The sequence below is a fragment of the Populus alba genome, chromosome 10 (genome assembly GCF_005239225.2).
Source record: "Populus alba chromosome 10, ASM523922v2, whole genome shotgun sequence".
Lineage (NCBI taxonomy): Eukaryota > Viridiplantae > Streptophyta > Magnoliopsida > Malpighiales > Salicaceae > Populus > Populus alba.
In genome coordinates this window covers 259,551-274,605 of record NC_133293.1, presented here as the reverse complement: position 1 = coordinate 274,605, position 15,055 = coordinate 259,551, and the positions used below count along the sequence as shown (strand labels likewise).

At 34.4% G+C, this 15,055-nt stretch overlaps 3 protein-coding genes across 3 annotated transcripts; 2 read left to right on the top strand and 1 right to left on the bottom strand.

Moving 5' to 3' along the window:
* On the top strand, positions 1-4,495 carry LOC118057338 (CBL-interacting serine/threonine-protein kinase 1). Its single transcript, XM_035069881.2, has 12 exons — positions 1-433; positions 728-790; positions 2,213-2,284; positions 2,405-2,512; positions 2,614-2,694; positions 2,778-2,957; positions 3,076-3,288; positions 3,374-3,475; positions 3,597-3,713; positions 3,823-3,885; positions 3,971-4,045; positions 4,138-4,495. Exons 1-12 carry the CDS (start codon positions 242-244, stop codon positions 4,204-4,206), a joined length of 1,335 nt encoding a protein of 444 aa, XP_034925772.1. The 5' UTR covers positions 1-241; the 3' UTR covers positions 4,207-4,495.
* Positions 4,496-7,038: 2,543 nt separating this feature from the next.
* LOC118057336 (probable GTP diphosphokinase CRSH, chloroplastic) lies at positions 7,039-9,618 on the bottom strand. Its single transcript, XM_035069880.2, has 4 exons — positions 9,197-9,618; positions 8,191-9,111; positions 7,652-7,930; positions 7,039-7,360 (listed from the first exon to the last, which is right to left on the bottom strand). The coding sequence occupies exons 1-4, from the start codon at positions 9,566-9,568 to the stop codon at positions 7,226-7,228; spliced, it is 1,707 nt and encodes a 568-aa protein (XP_034925771.1). The 5' UTR covers positions 9,569-9,618; the 3' UTR covers positions 7,039-7,225.
* A 946-nt stretch (positions 9,619-10,564) lies between these two features.
* LOC118057335 (large ribosomal subunit protein uL3m) lies at positions 10,565-13,766 on the top strand. The gene is made up of 5 exons (XM_035069879.2): positions 10,565-11,112; positions 11,206-11,415; positions 11,971-12,075; positions 12,647-12,760; positions 13,233-13,766. The coding sequence occupies exons 1-5, from the start codon at positions 10,747-10,749 to the stop codon at positions 13,398-13,400; spliced, it is 963 nt and encodes a 320-aa protein (XP_034925770.1). The 5' UTR covers positions 10,565-10,746; the 3' UTR covers positions 13,401-13,766.
* Positions 13,767-15,055: the final 1,289 nt, after the last annotated feature.

The following is a 15,055-nucleotide window of genomic DNA, read 5'->3' as shown; positions in this document are numbered from 1 at the left end:
TGTCATCCTTATCCCACCCTGATAATTGCGAGAGAAAACAGAGGAGAAAATCACGCAGAGATATATATATATATATATATATAGAGAGAGAGAGAGAGGAGGGAGGGAGAGAGGGAGAGAGAGGATATAAACACCCGCCTCTTTCATTTGATTTCGTGGGGTGTTTGTATTTTTGGCAGAGAGAGGGAAACCAGGAAAACGAAGAAAAGTGTTTTGTGTGTGAGAGAGAAACTGTTGGTGAATGGTGAGAAAGGAGGAGGAGAAGCAGAAGAAGGAGAAGGGAATGCAACTTGGAAAATACGATCTGGGAAGGACTCTAGGCGAAGGCAATTTCGGGAAAGTTAAACTGGCGAAGAACATTGAGACTGGCCAACCTTTTGCTGTTAAGATTCTTGAAAAGAACAGAATCATCGACCTCAAGATCACCGATCAGGTCTTTCACCTTTAATTTCTTCTGGGTTTCTTCTTCCGTGTTGCAATTACATCTCTCTGTTTCCTGTTCTTCGGTCTTCTCATTCTGAAACAAACAAAAAAGTATTCCTTTCTTTACACGTTTTCTTTTTTAAAAAAACAAAGCAAGAAATGGGGTGGGAATATGGCTTTCTTGTTAATAGATTGTTTGATTTTCTTAGATCCCATCCTAAATTTTCATGGGCAGACAAATTGCTGTTTATAATTATTATTTACGCATTCTTTTGAATTGTTTTAATTATTATCATTATTACAGATTAAAAGGGAGATTGCAACTTTGAAGCTCCTCAAGCATCCAAACGTTGTCAGATTACATGAGGTATGTTTTATAAAACATCCACTTTTTGTTACTCAATTCCCTTATTAGAAACGGAAATACAAGGAGTTTTTTTTTTTGTTATGGCTTGAATTTTTGAAGCCTGTAATGAAGGGATAAACAAAAGACTTTAATTTTACTAAAAAAACCTAAATTCAACCAGCCTTCCATGGCTGCGAAATTGCAGCAACCAGCCAGGCAAGAACAATTCATAGGAGACGTGTCCTTAATCTCGTCTGTAGACCGATCTTTGTTTCACTGGTGTGATCCTGCCCGTCGGATCAAGTCAATGGTCTTTTAGTTGGTTTTTGGTGAAGGGTAGCACAGATCCTGACTCTCTAATGCATAGCACGTGAGAGGGTCCCGTCAAGTCAGGTCTGGTCGGGACCATGTAAGGTTGTCAATGACCGGAGAAGAAACCTGCAGAACAACAATTGACTCCGTCATCTAACCTAGGGGTGTTAAAAAAAACCCGTTACACCGGTAAAAACCTAATGAACCAGCTAATCAAAATCGAATAACACGAATAAAAACCTAATAAATCTAAAACTCGTTCAACCACAATTATGTAATCTGCATTAAGGAACACCTTTTCTTTTCATCTATCAATGTCTTTTCTCTATTTCCCTCCCCTGGAATAAAAGATGTTACAGGTTACACCCCATTGGCTGGCCTCGTTGCATTGCAGCAGCTAGTGGGAAATATGGGACCCCTTGCCTCCATGATTTGAGGACAAATCACTATAAAGATAGATATAACCATTCATTTTTTCTGTTGTGTGTGTGTATCATGTGGATATGATTAAAATGATGCCTTCATGCTTGGCTATTATTATTATCATTATTATTATTATTATGGTCTGGGTTATGTTGTTGCCGTGCCTGAGACTGACCGGCCAATTATAAATAGCCGCTTGCGTTTAGTGGACGAGGAAGACTCTCTAATGCATAGCACGTGAGAGCGTCCTGTCAATCAGGTCTGGTCTGGACCATATGAGGTTGAAACTCGCACCGCCCAAATTATATACACCCCATTGGCTGGCCTTGTTGCATTACAGCAGCTAGTGGGCAATATGGGACCCCTCGCCTCCATGATTTGAGGACAAATCAATATAAAGATAGATATAGCCTTTTGTTTTTTCTGTTATATATATATGACGTGGAAATGATTAATATTTCATTTTCCCTTTATCTAGTAAGTCAAACAATGGCATGTAGACCTAGTTTAGTGAAAAAGGTTACATCTTTTGTTGTGATTTTAGTATTTTGATAATTACATGTGACTGATGTTGTTTTTTAAAATATTTGAACACTCGTATGATGATGAATATCTCATCTTTTGTTCCAGCACTACTGCATGGAACACGTTTGTCTGCGATTGTGTGTGCTGACTTTGTGCTAATTGTGCTTTCCTTTCCCAATGCAGGTCCTAGCAAGCAAATCCAAGATTTATATGGTCCTTGAATATGTAACTGGAGGGGAATTGTTTGATAGAATCGTGAGAATTAATCTTTACTCACATTTGATATGTCTAGAGCTCATCAACCTCATAAAGAGTAATGTTTCAAATTGATAAGGTTCAAGCTTTGTGACATATTCAGCTGCGTGTCTCCTGTAGGCATCAAAGGGCAAGCTTCCAGAAGCGGCGGGCAGGAAGATGTTCCAGCAGTTGATTGATGGTGTCAGTTACTGTCATAACAAAGGTGTTTTTCACAGGGATCTTAAGGTAAGCAAACATATTAGCTATCATAACATTTGTTTATGCTCTCTGAATGCGACGTTTTTGTCCGCTCGCCATTCTAACACGAATGCGGACTCAACTTGCAGCTAGAGAATGTTCTTGTTGATGCAAAAGGAAACATCAAGATATCTGATTTTGGACTCAGTGCTTTGCCCCAGCATTTTAGGGTATGCTTCTCTGGACATTAAACATGTATATATGTTTATATCTTCTTTATTTTGTGTTATCTAAACTCTTTGTGATGCCATAGGATGACGGGTTATTGCATACAACCTGTGGAAGCCCTAATTATGTTGCGCCTGAGATTCTCTCGAATAGAGGGTATGATGGTGCTACATCGGATATATGGTCGTGCGGTGTTATTTTGTATGTAATTCTCACAGGGTACCTGCCTTTTGATGATAGAAATCTTGCTGTTCTGTATCAAAAGGTACTGACATTTTGTTGTCGATCTTGTATTTCTTTCTTTATTTTTTCTCTTAAAATGTCCCATCTGTTTCATTTTCTGGAAAAGAACTCCAATGTTTGATTATCTTGATGGACTCCAGATCTTCAAGGGGGATGCTCATGTACCAAAATGGTTGTCACCGGGTGCTAAAAATATGATAAAGAGGATTCTGGATCCTAACCCTGTTACCAGAATAACAACAGCTGATATCAAAGCTGATGAATGGTTTAAGGTGGGCTATACTCCAATGGATTCTGCAGAAGAACAAGATGATGTATATATCGACGACGCAGCTTTTTCGATTCAGAAAGCGGTAAGAAGTCGAGATTCTCTTGTCTTTGTTGCCACTTTTTTATTGCTTTAGTGTTATTACTGAGAAGAGTTTTCCTTCGGTGTAGCCATCAGAAGATGGGAGTCCAAAATCACCCAACCTCATCAATGCTTTTCAACTAATTGGGATGTCCTCATGCCTAGACCTCTCAGGTTTATTTGAGAAAGAGGTGAACAAACACAAAGCACTAGCTTTATACCTTTTTTCAACTAAGCTTTGTTCATCATTTTTCCTCCAGCTACACATTTGCATATACACTTTGATGTCTGATTGCATCTGCCTCAATTTAGGATGTTTCTGAGAGGAAGATCAGATTTACATCCAATCATTCTATGAGCGATTTGCTCGAGAAGATAGAGGATATTGTGACGGAGATGGGGTTTCGAGTCCAGAAGAGAAATGGAAAAGTTAGTATTTTTTTATCAGTAATCTCTCATGTCTCTACCAGACTTGAGGAATCATGCCATTTTAACACTGGGTTGTAACTAAGAAATTGCTGTGCACATGCTTTTGCAGTTTCAAGTGATTCAAGAGCACAGAGGAAAGAAAAGTTCGGGCAGTCTTTCTGTTGCCACAGAGGTAACTCCATTCTCAGATTTCCTTAATTTGTACATCGTGTTTGTGCCGCAACCAGAACCTATCAATACATTTTCTAATGTTTCAGGTGTTTGAGATTAGCCCATCGCTGTATGTAGTTGAATTAAGAAAATCTTATGGAGATTCTTCAGCATACAGACAGGCATGCCTCTCTCTCTCTCTCTCTCTCTCTATCCTTTCGTGATGATGATATTACCACTAACACTCGATTTGCATATGTTGTTGTACCTGCAGTTATGTACAAAGATATCAAAGGAGTTAGGTGTCCCCTCAAGTCCAGGACTGTTGACCACAGAAGTATGATTATCTCGCCATGGCCATCCATCGTCAATGGCTCCAAGACTCAGCACAATGCATGAGTCCGGCCGGCCGGCCGGCATCGGCGTCCTTCTTTGTTTGTTGTGAGGAGTCAAGAAACATACAGAAGGTGGGATGCCTGTAGATTCAGAGTTAGAGTAGTTATTCATATGTGAATAATTAATTTCATTTTTCTGTCTCTTGTAAAAAAAAAAACATATTATTTTTCCACTGCCACTCGGTGTTTCTCGCCTCGGCTTTAATATTGAATTAAAGAAATGGGTTATCGGGTCTAGGGTTGACTTGATCGGAAAGTTCCTCGACTCTTGTGCCGTGCACGAACCAATTTGATGAGATGCTTTAAAAGGAATTTATTTTCATGGAATTATAAAATCATGGATGATATTATTGTAATTATACATTATGAAAGACAATTTCATTAATTGAGAGTTATTCAGTTATTCAAAAAAAATTAAATATAATGACAAACTCCTAATGTTAACTGTTCATGTATAGAGCTCGGGAGAAAAACTGTAATTTCTTGAATCTTACATTAAAAACAAAAAATATATCAAAGCATGTGATGTTTTTTGTAATTATCCCAAACATATTTGAGATTGTAAAAAAAAATTTGAAGTAAGGTTGAGAAAAAAACTGAAAAATCGATTAAATCAAAAAAATAAAAAAAAATTACCGAAAAAACCGGAAAAAAAATTCAAGTCAAACCGGTTTAAACCTGTTTTTGTCCTAAAACCAAACATAACCGAACCGAAACCAGTTAGTTCGAACCGGTTTCAGTTTATTTTGAAAAAAAAAATTTCAGTAATTTTAATAAAAATCAAACCGAATAAAAAATAATTACCCTTAATTTAAAGAAACCAATTCCAAAAAATAAAAAGAGATGCAAACAAAAAAAAAAACTTGGATGGTTCTCCAAGCCACGTGATGAAGTAATTTTTTTTTAATTAAAAAAAAAGAAGAAGATGTGGGGTTGTTAATGTTTTTTTTCACAATAAAGAAAAATTTTAAAACTAAAATTTTTTTAATATATACATTCAATAAAAAAATCAATAATTATATGTGTCAATAAATAATTTATTGATTCCAACTAAAAATTGAGTAGAAAAGCTAGGATAAAAATAAATATTAAGTCATATGATTTCATGTTACAAGCCACGTGATAAAGTAATTTTTTTTAATTAAAAAAATAAAGAAGAAGATGTGGGGTTGTTAATGTTTTTTTTTTCACAATAAAGAAAAATTTTAAAACTAAAAATTTTTTTAATATATACATTCAATAAAAAAATCAATAATTATATGTGTCAATAAATAATTTATTGATTCCAACTAAAAATTGAGTAGAAAAGCTAGGATAAAAATAAATATTAAGTCATATGATTTCATGTTACAAGAAGCTCTTCAATTTTTTTTTATTACACAACAATTAAATTGTTTTTGATAAAAAAAAATAATTTACACTCAACTAAAAAATAATTCTAGTATGATTTCTCTTTTTTTATTAATATAATTTTTCAACAAAAACATTTTTTTTTTATCAAGGGTTCTTAATTTGATAAAAAAAAAAAACTAGAATGAATATAAATCATAAACACTAATATCATTTGTTTTGATTTGGTTGTTAAAATATAACTAACCAAAAACTTTCTCCGAGGAGCGTTTGAAAACATGGGTCATCCCGCATTTCAAAAAAATTTAATTTTTTTTATATGTTGTAGATTGTTTTGTTACGTTGATCTCAAAAATGATTTTTAAAAAATAAAAAAAAAATATCATTTTGATATATTTCAGAATGAAAAGCACTTTGAAAAGCAACCGCAACTACACTCCTAAACAGACCAAAATCAAATTGAAAACAAAAGGTCAAATGACCAAAAAAATTAATTTTTAAAACATGGGCCAACCCGCATTTCAAAAAAAATTTAATTTTTTTTTATTAAAAATTAATTTTTTTTATATGTTGTAGATTGTTTTGTTGCGTTGATCTCAAAAATAATTTTTAAAAAATAAAAAAAATATCATTTTGATACATTTCAGAATAAAAAGCACTTTGAAAGCAACCGTAACTACACTTCTAAACAGACCAAAATCAAATTGAAAACAAAAGGTCAAATGACCAAAACAATTCAAATGGCAAAAAAAAAAAAAAAAACATAAAAGGCTTCAATTAAAAAAAAAAAAAACCAATAAAATTGACTTTGATTTTGTCAAATTAAGCATCTACATATAATGTTTAATTTGTTTCCGAACAACATAAAAATCTTATAGAAAGCCCAAACAAATCATTTGACCCAACCCTAAATTAATCTAATGTAAACAAATAAAATTAAAAAACAAAAATCAAGTGACCAAAAAAAATCAAATGAAAAAAATAAACAACCAATTAAGTTCACTTCATTTCATCAGTTTTTGAACCCAAATATTTTAATGTTTCTAATATATATATATATATATATATATATATAGAGAGAGAGAGAGAGAGTGATAATATGGTGCACAGTACTTTTAATTAAAAATGTATTAAAATGATGTTTTTTTATATATTTTTGACATTATTACATCAAAACAATTCAACAATACCTAAACTAGCATTCATTAGATGTTTTTTTAGGTAAAAAGCAATTTGAAAATCAAGTTATAACACAAAAACAAATACTCATGACATCCAAACACACAAAGTTTAATCATATTGTGATTGAAAAGTGCTTTGCGAACCCAAAGGTTCATGCAATAATTTAATGCACCAAATGATCATGGAAAAGCTGGCTGCCTTTGACTTGGGAGTGTGTGTCTGTATATTACAAGACAGAGAGAGAGAGCTGCTATAAATCTCAGTTTTGTGCTTTCATTTATTTATCTACTGATGTTTAGAATATAAAAACAGATACATAGTGAGAATGGCTGCTATGCCTATGAATTATGATCATACAACAAGGCACAAGCAATAATATACAAAGTGATAGTATCGGGTCACCTATACATGAATCATCATCTCACTCGTTAAGTATTAACTTGCAAGCCTGATGCCAAGCTCTTTACTGTATACCTGAATCAAACCACTGTCCTCTGCCATTTGAAGTTTCTCATTCAAAATGCTTCTGTACTGATGATCTTTGTCCTCTAAATTATGCATGAATTCAACCTGTAGAAACAATATACAATTACAATGGTTAAAGACAAATGGAAATACAGAAATAAGTTAGGGAGGTGTTCGAGCTTCTGATACAGGCCAGCAGGTGCCTCCCATGTAACCAAAGACACGCACACCCTAATGTTCAGTGTTAAGGCAGCATTCCTTTTGAAACTCCTGAGCTGAATTTCCCAGTGATTCAGCCAAATAAAAGGTAGACCCATCATGCTTAGTAAATAATCTTTAACAGGCCACTTTCTATATTTGTCCCAAATCAAAGCCAAAGTAAGAAAATCACTTTACCTGTTTCTGAAAGGTATTGAATTCATCAGGGCTTAGAGAGCCATCACTATTTGAATCAAGGAGCTGCATCATCTCCCGTGCATCTTCTCCAGGGGCACCCAGCTCTTCCATAACTTCCATAAGTTCTTCAATGCTAATCCGTCCATCACCGTTTTTATCGAGAAGCTGAAAGACTCGATCTCTCTGATCAATCGCAATACCTTTGGCAGATGGGAGATCTTTAAGACGCAGTGCTGCAAGTTCAGCTGCAGCCATCATTATGGCCTTGAGCCGCTTTGCCTGAGCACAAGCAACTAAATCAGCTTTTATCAAGGTAAATCTCATCCATTCCAACACAAACTATGCAGATGAACGAGCAGTTCTATTTTATGATTCTAAAAGAAAGTAAAGTGAAATAGAAAACATTGGGTCTCAAGTATGTTTAAAGCTCATTGGCATAATTGGATGAAGCTCAGGCTTTAATCATCATTAATTGGGGGGGGGGGGGGGGGGGCTGGTTGAAAACAGACTGAACCTGATTGCATAAACAGAGCACAAACCTCATCAGGATCAGCAAGGCCGCCTTTGTACAATGAATGGGATGCCGTCCCACCAACTGCCAGCAAATCCATCTCTACAGTCCTTATCTGAATTTCCATTAGTGGTCTGGTCTTGCCATTATCACTCACATCAACTGCCATGTGTAAACTCCTATACCCATTTGCTTTAGGCCTGGCAATATAATCTTTTGTTCTGTGAGGGATTTCATTCCACAAAGATCGAACAATCCCACACGTCCTATAGCATGCTTTCTCACCTATTTCTCCAGACTTAGGCTTCAATACAACCCGCAAACCCAGAACATCATTCACTTCTTCAGGCTTCCGACCATCTTTCAAAAGCTTCTTCATCATACTATACCGACTCTTATACCGTCCCTTAACCAAAACATCCTCCACCATATCAGCCAAAACAGGATCAGCCTTCAAAGATTGTCTCAACTCTTCCACATACATATCAATCAACGGCCTCCCACCCGTTACATGACTACGCAACCACGTATCCACATATAAATACGAATAAGGAAACAAATACCGAAACGACAAATCTTCCAACTCCAATGACAACCAATTAGTCCCTACAGCATGAGCTAACGGAGCATAAATCTTCATAACTTGAAGAGACAGCATTTGCTGTTGATACCTCGGCAAGTAATCTAAATGTCTCATCATATCAAGCTTAGTACCCAATTCCAAAATTACAGCACGAATATCATAATAAGTAAGACAAAACTTTCTCAATGCATAAGCACTATCATCATCCAAAACCTCAATTCTTGTAGGACTGTTTTTCATTCTCCAGCTTTCGTGTAACAAATGTGCCGTACCACTACCTATTTTATCCCTCACTTCACGAATTGTTATCGCACTAGTTTCAAACAATTGCATCAATATTCCCGCAGAAATTACTTCCGCGTCCATCTAAGCCATTAAATTAAATTAATCAATCAATTTCAAACAATAAAAGAACTAATTTATTAATTCAGTAATTAATAATATTTTTTACCTGAAGATCGGCGAGGAGGAGAGCGAGAGACAAGGCTTTATTGAGAGGAGAGCGGTGATCAGGAGAGAGAGGTAAGTTCTGTAAAATAGGAATGGAAAGCTTTAGAGCTTTGAAGAGTATTCTAGAAGAGCTAGTTGAAAGCACATTCATTCTCTCCGTTAGCTCATTGAATGCTCCTACTAGCTCCACCACCATCTTCCCTCCCGCCTGCTCCAACGCTGTAGTCTCCGCCGTCGCTCTCAGTGATATCTTCCATCTCCGCTGTCTCCGTCTGCAACTCGGAGGACTAGATAAGCTTACAATTTCATGTGTTGGAGCTCTGCGAATTCTCTGGATTGGAAGGAGTTGAAGAGAGGTGAGCTCCATTTCCATGCGATACTGAGAGCCAGTGACTCCCTCTCTCTCTCTGCTCCACAATTTCTTCGGAGATAAAGTCGGTGATGACGTGGCAAAGTTTCAGTGGTTGCTCTTGTTTTAAAATTGGTTAAAGTATATGTTAGTCTCATAATTTAAATACAATTCAAATTCGGTCCCTATAGTTAATTAGTTAATGAAATGTTTTCTTCGAATAAAGAAAAAAAAAAAAAGAGTTGAATGATATATTTACTTACACTTTCTTTTAACTGCACTCCCTCTATTTAAGATTAAGTATTTTAATAAAAAATATAAAAATAGGTGTTCATTTTACTAAAAAAAAATAATCATCAACAAAATAGTTTAGAATGTATTGTGTTAATATAAAGAAAATGTGCTTTTAATTTTTTTTAGAGATATTAAATTGAGTTAACAAGTTTGGAATATACTCTATCTTAAAATTATACTTTTTTAAAATTTATTTTTCATTTTAAAGTATTTTAATTTTTTGAAGATATTAAATTGAATTAACATATTTCAAAATATGCTCTATTTTAAAATTATATTTTATATATATATAATTTTCTTTTCATTATAAAGTTTTAAACATGGTAAATGTGATAATATTAAAAAACTAATTATAAAAGATGAACTCTAGGTTTTTAAGATTTGTTTGGTAATATTATGAGATGTGGTCGATATATATTTTGTTTTAATTATTAATTTTATATGAGTCACATAAAAAATTTAAAATTTAATTACAAAAAGCTATAATCTATAATTTTTTTAATCATATATTTTCAAATCACAATTATAAAAATTATTATAATACCAAACACACATAAAATTAAAATAAAATGGTTAAATTTCCCAAGAAACTATAATATCAATATTTAAAAGTCTTAATCACATTGATCGAAGTGGCGTATTTCTTAATGTAGAGGGGCTAAAGTTATAGTATAGGAATAAAAATTTTGGGCTGCTTACCATACGGTGCCGTTTGTTTATCTCCTCCCCGATCCCAAAACCCTACACTACAACAGCGCCAAGCTCCTTAATCCCCATTTTCACTTCACTCTGCTTCAAGAAAAACGATTCTCTCTTCTTCTTCTGCTTCTTCCTCCTCGTCTTCTTCTTCTCTGCTGAAGAATATTTGATCTCTTTATAAAGTAAATATTAGCTAGAAATAGTAAAACATGCCGGCTTTATCGAGAGGCCTCATCTCTCGTCTCCATCAGATACTGTCACTCAATTCGAGAACAACACCGTCAGCTTCACCTCCAATAGCAACAACACAGTTGTACCTCTTGAGAAGATTTAGCAGTGATGCTCTGGTTGATGGTTCTGAGATTCAGTACCAACAACCAAACCGGATTATTGAAGCAAAACCGGGTGTAATGACCCCGAATTCAAAGCGAACCGGAGTGATTGCGGTCAAATGTGGAATGACTGCTCTTTGGGATAAATGGGGTGCTAGGATTCCCATTACTGTCTTATGGGTCGATGATAATATTGTCTCTCAAGTTAAAACTGTTGAAAAAGAAGGCTTTTTTGCTTTACAGGTACCATCATTTACTTAGGTTTTTATTTTTTGTTTTTGTTGTTGTTAATCGGAGTTGGCATGGGCTAAGTATTGTGATTATGGTGTGTGTTAGGTTGGTTGTGGGCAGAAGAAAGAGAAGCATTTGACGAAGCCGGAAGTGGGTCATTTTAGAGCTCAAGGTGTCCCCATGAAGAGGAAATTAAGGGAGTTTCCTGTTACTGAAAATGCTCTTCTTCCTGTTGGTACTTGCATTGGTGTTCGACATTTTGTTCCTGGTCAATTTGTTGACGTCGCTGGAATCACTATGGGCAAAGGTTTTCAGGTCTATTTCTATTTCTCTTCTCAGCTTCTTTCTGCTTTCGGTTTTGGCTTATACATTTTCCCTTTTCTTCCTAGTTGGTTCTTGTCGAACCTGTTTAAGTTTGAAAATGAGTTTGCTAGATTCAGGAAGTGTGAAAGAAATTAACTAACGGTTTTCTTTGTCGTAGGGTGTCACTTGATTAACATGATTTAACTATTTAACTATATCAAAATGTTTTCAAGGTCAATGAGGAATGTTTCTCACCTTTTTTTTATTTTTTTGCGCATTGCTATTATCTTAATAATAACCAACTTGCAAGGTTCAACAGCATTAGAATGAGCAGTGGCATCAGTTTCTTAGGTCTAAAGCTTATGGTTGTGACTATGTTTGTGGATGTGTTCTGTCTTATGTTGTTTGTTTATTCCTACTTGTGATGAATTATAGATAGTGTTATGAGAAAAATCCCTCTTCATAAGTTCCAGGAACTATCCTGTTAAAATTCTTGTTAATTCAGTGAGAAAGAAAATGTTTAAGATTTACTTGTCCTGTATATTTATTTTCGTATTTTCTATACAGGGTGGCATGAAAAGGCATGGGTTTAAAGGAGGGCCAGCAAGTCATGGTGCATCCTTATCACATCGAAGTATTGGTTCTACAGGTCAGAGGGATGCTCCCGGGAAGGTGTGTATCTCCTTGTTAGAGTGAACTAATGGGTGATTTGTCCGATCTACCATCATTTTAGACACATAAAGCTAGGTAATGGGCCAAGCTCCTCTGCTAGGACCTTTGGAAGTGTTCTTTCTAAGGGGCCGTCACTGGCTGACTGATTGAAGTATGGCACTACAGTGACATGCATTTTGCTTCAAGTGTTGGCTGGAACATTCCTGCTTGTGAAATATAATGCATCCATTCTTAACATGATTACTGTACAATTTATTTATTTTTGTCACCATTTGTTCTTAACTTCCTTAAGGAGATGGAGATTGGTGATGCAGCTCAAATCAACTGAGTGGTAATTATAAACTAGCTAGGTTGGCTACTGAAACCTCTTCCTCTATGCTGTCCTGCCTAACCGTATTCTGAGAATTGCTTGGTCAATCTCACTTTACTTCTTTCATTTGATGATATAATTTTCAGAATCTGTTCAAGTATGTCCCATGATTATGATTTCTTTGAGTATGTTACCACTTATTTTTGCTTTATGTTACGGTCCTTGGGTTGTAGGGATGACAAACTATTCTCTTCGTGACAGGTATTTAAAGGCAAAAAGATGCCTGGGCGCATGGGTGGAGTGCAGAGAACGGTTAAAAATGTTTGGGTCTACAAAATAGATCCAGCAAGGAATCTGATGTGGGTGAAAGGCCAAGTATGTTCTCTAACTAAATTTATATTTTCCATTAAAAACAAAATGAAAACTGAATAGAAGGTTAAGGAGGCTATCCATGCCTGTTGAAAATGTACTTGCTGGTGGTCTTAGTGCGCTATCTTTTGGATCATACATGTGTGTGGTGTTTAAGGTTGCCAATTTGAAGTTTTGTTGAAGTGATGGTGAATACTATCTAAGCTTCATATTTGGAGAAACAAGGATGGAGTCCACTGTCATAATTTACTTTTCTCATTGTTTAGATGGGTGCCTAGGATAATTGGGTCCATGGTTAATTGCTTTCCTATTCTTTTGTTCAGCAATGCTAATCACATGTTCTATAAGGGAACAAAATTTATGAAATATAGACACTGAAAATTTACTTTAGTAACGTTCTTCCGCTACAATAACCTGGAAGTGGTGTGTTATGTCTCTCTTCTTTAACAATCTTTACAAAGATTTTAATTATTTTCAGGTCCCTGGCGCTGAAGGGAATTTTGTGTTCATAAAAGATTCTGTTTTCAAGAAACCTGATATTCAGATACTTCCATTCCCAACTTACTTTGAAACAGAAGATGATGATAATTCAGAACCTCTAGTTGCCGATCTTGGTGAAGTAGATCCATTTATGGTTGCAGATTAGTTGATAGTAGCAGAAGCAGGTTTCCTCTTGTCAAGTTTAATTGCCTTGCAGTCACCATTTTTTGGTGAACACGTTTAAGCGTGATGGGCTTATTATGCTCAGAGCAATCAACGGAGGCTCTTAATGCAGTTCTTTATTTTTATTTTTTTTGCCGAAGGACTGGAGGTGAAGGGCTTGTGATTTTGTCATCGAGAGGTTTAACACCTTTGTTTTTTATCCTTTCAAGGGGATTTTGTCTCAAATAAATATAGGAACTTTCGGATGCCTGAAATGTTAGTTTAACATTCATTGTAAAACTGTTGCAGAGTCGGCAAGGCATCTTTCTCTGGCCTCTATGATATGACCTCTCAATACTCTTACACTTCACCTTTGTCATATATTTCATACATCGCACCACATAATTGTCATATTCATGGAATAAAATTCACCTTGAAGATGTCTTGGTGATGAAATGGTTAACATCTAAGACTCCAAATCTCATGTTAAAAAGCGTGGAGGTTTGAGTCCTCATCAAGGCATAAAATTGAGAATGCTTATTGAATGACTAATTCATTAAGAGATCTTGGATGGAATTGATATTGATTTCACTTGAGATTTTGGAATTGGAATAAGTTCATTGGATCATTAAATTTTGGTGATCTTTTTTATGAATATGGAATCTGCTCTGAAATTGTCCGAACTACCTATAAGGATATGTCTTCAATAGGAATTGCATAAGGATAGATTGACACAATAGAAACCTAGGTATTCAATAGAAATTACGTAAGGGTAAATTAATACAATAGAAACATCTGGAAAATATCCATTGTAATCTAACAAATAAAGTACGCTACATAATCTGTTTTAGGGATTGATGACTTATCCATTTAGTGATTTTTTGTTATTGAATGCTATGTTTTCAAAATAAAATGCGTACTAATAAGTTTGGTGAATTTAATAATAGATGTTTGTTGGCATTCTAGTCTTCCTTTTCTTTCTCTTCTCATAGCTTGTTGGAAAAAGAATCAAGTACTTCTTGATAGTGAATATCTAAATATGATAAATCATCTAATGAATATATTTCCTTCAAAAAAAGAAATTGAATTAGACATAGTCAAGTGAGTATATTTTTTATATAAGGAGATCTTTCAATTGAAAAGATTCATTTACCTGAGATGAAAAAAAAAGTTTATTTATTTTATTTGGTTATTTAATTAAATTAATAGTTTATTATTTGAGCAAAAAAAAAAAACCACTATTTATATTTTATAAAACTTAGGCTAAACTAGATCTCGGAACCCGAGTCATCTTCTCGAGTAAGGTTAGTTTTTTAAAATAATATTTTTAATTATCAACAAAATTAAAAAAAATAATAATAATTAAAAGGATATTCTAAATTCTTTTTTATTAATTTATTAAATTTGACCCAAACTTGATGGAAGTTGATCCAATTCAAATTGAGTTGATTTAATTGATTAACATATGACTCAATCAATAAATAAAACTAAATTTAAATATTATTTTAAAAAATAATATTATTTCAATTTAAATTTTTTAAAAATAATATTTTTTTTTTTAAATTGACATGGTGAATATTAACACTTGACTTGTATCTTGGTCTAATTCGTGGATAAAACTAGGTTTTACTTCTATGCTTTTTATTACACCCATAAACC